Source organism: Plasmopara halstedii, assembly GCF_900000015.1.
Source record: "Plasmopara halstedii genome assembly, contig: Scaffold_1651, whole genome shotgun sequence".
Lineage (NCBI taxonomy): Eukaryota > Oomycota > Peronosporomycetes > Peronosporales > Peronosporaceae > Plasmopara > Plasmopara halstedii.
In genome coordinates, this window is record NW_020188562.1 from 1,306,743 (window position 1) to 1,307,720 (window position 978).

At 44.7% G+C, this 978-nt stretch overlaps 1 protein-coding gene across 1 annotated transcript; it reads left to right on the forward strand.

Annotated features, from left to right (window-relative positions):
• Window positions 1-218: 218 nt before the first annotated feature.
• On the forward strand, window positions 219-664 carry PHALS_02107 (uncharacterized protein; the record flags this gene model as incomplete). The annotated part of the gene is made up of 2 exons (XM_024716625.1): window positions 219-507; window positions 570-664. 2 exons carry the CDS (start codon window positions 219-221, stop codon window positions 662-664), a joined length of 384 nt encoding a protein of 127 aa, XP_024582205.1.
• Between the last annotated feature and the right edge of the window lie 314 nt (window positions 665-978).

The following is a 978-nucleotide window of genomic DNA, read 5'->3' on the forward strand; positions in this document are numbered from 1 at the left end:
AATATTATGAGAGCTACAAGTAGAAACTCGAGAATTCCTGCATCATCTTGACGAATAGCGATCTTGTTAATGACGACTGCATAAGCCAGCGACTCTGTACGAAGATTTGCTCTGACAGCGCCGGCGGCCACAGCATCAGTGACCGTATCTGGAGAGGATGCGAATGCTTCACGGTGAGCTAACTTGATTGCAGTCTTGCATGGTCCAATATCTTGATAATGGTCGAAGTTAAAAATCCATCTGTGGCAGCCTTCACCGCTGTCTCAACGTGCGCCGCCCCTAATTCCAAATGTTGCTATCGCGTCACAAACTGTACCGACAGCAACATGACCTCGCCAATTCGGATTGAAGCGGAGGACCAGAAGAGGATCTTCATCAGTTCGGTTAAGCTCTTTCTCAAGAACTTGGCGCTGCTCGTCACTCAGTCCGATCAACGACTGCGTCAGCTTCGCGGCATTTACTGGAAGAAAGTGCGGGTCCGATGTGCTATTTCTTTCATTCGCGCAGGTGCTTGTTGCTTCGTTTTCTTCGGGTTCTTGACAAAGTCAAAATCAAGCATGATTAGATAGTTATTCCTCGTAACTCGCTGGCTGCGTCACCTCGGTTGTTGCCTTCTTTTTTTGCTGCTTCTCTGCTTCTTGCTTGGTGCCATTGCGGTGAATGACCAAGTGAATGAGGAAACCAAGTTGGAAAGGAAAGTGTTCAATACACCTGTTTAAATCAAACGTGCGCTCCGCTACTCGTCCGCTCCTCGTCTCAACCTGTGCATAAAAAGGCAACGAGCATACCCCTAGACACCCTCATACTATATAGTATGAGGGTGCGATGATGTACTATATATATAAATAGTACATATAGTATATACTATATACGATATAGTACATATCACTTCATCAGTATACTATATAGTATTTAGCCCTCTGATATGGGTAAACTTCAAGTGTTACTAATTGCAAGTTCGATTAGTGATAGAATTAC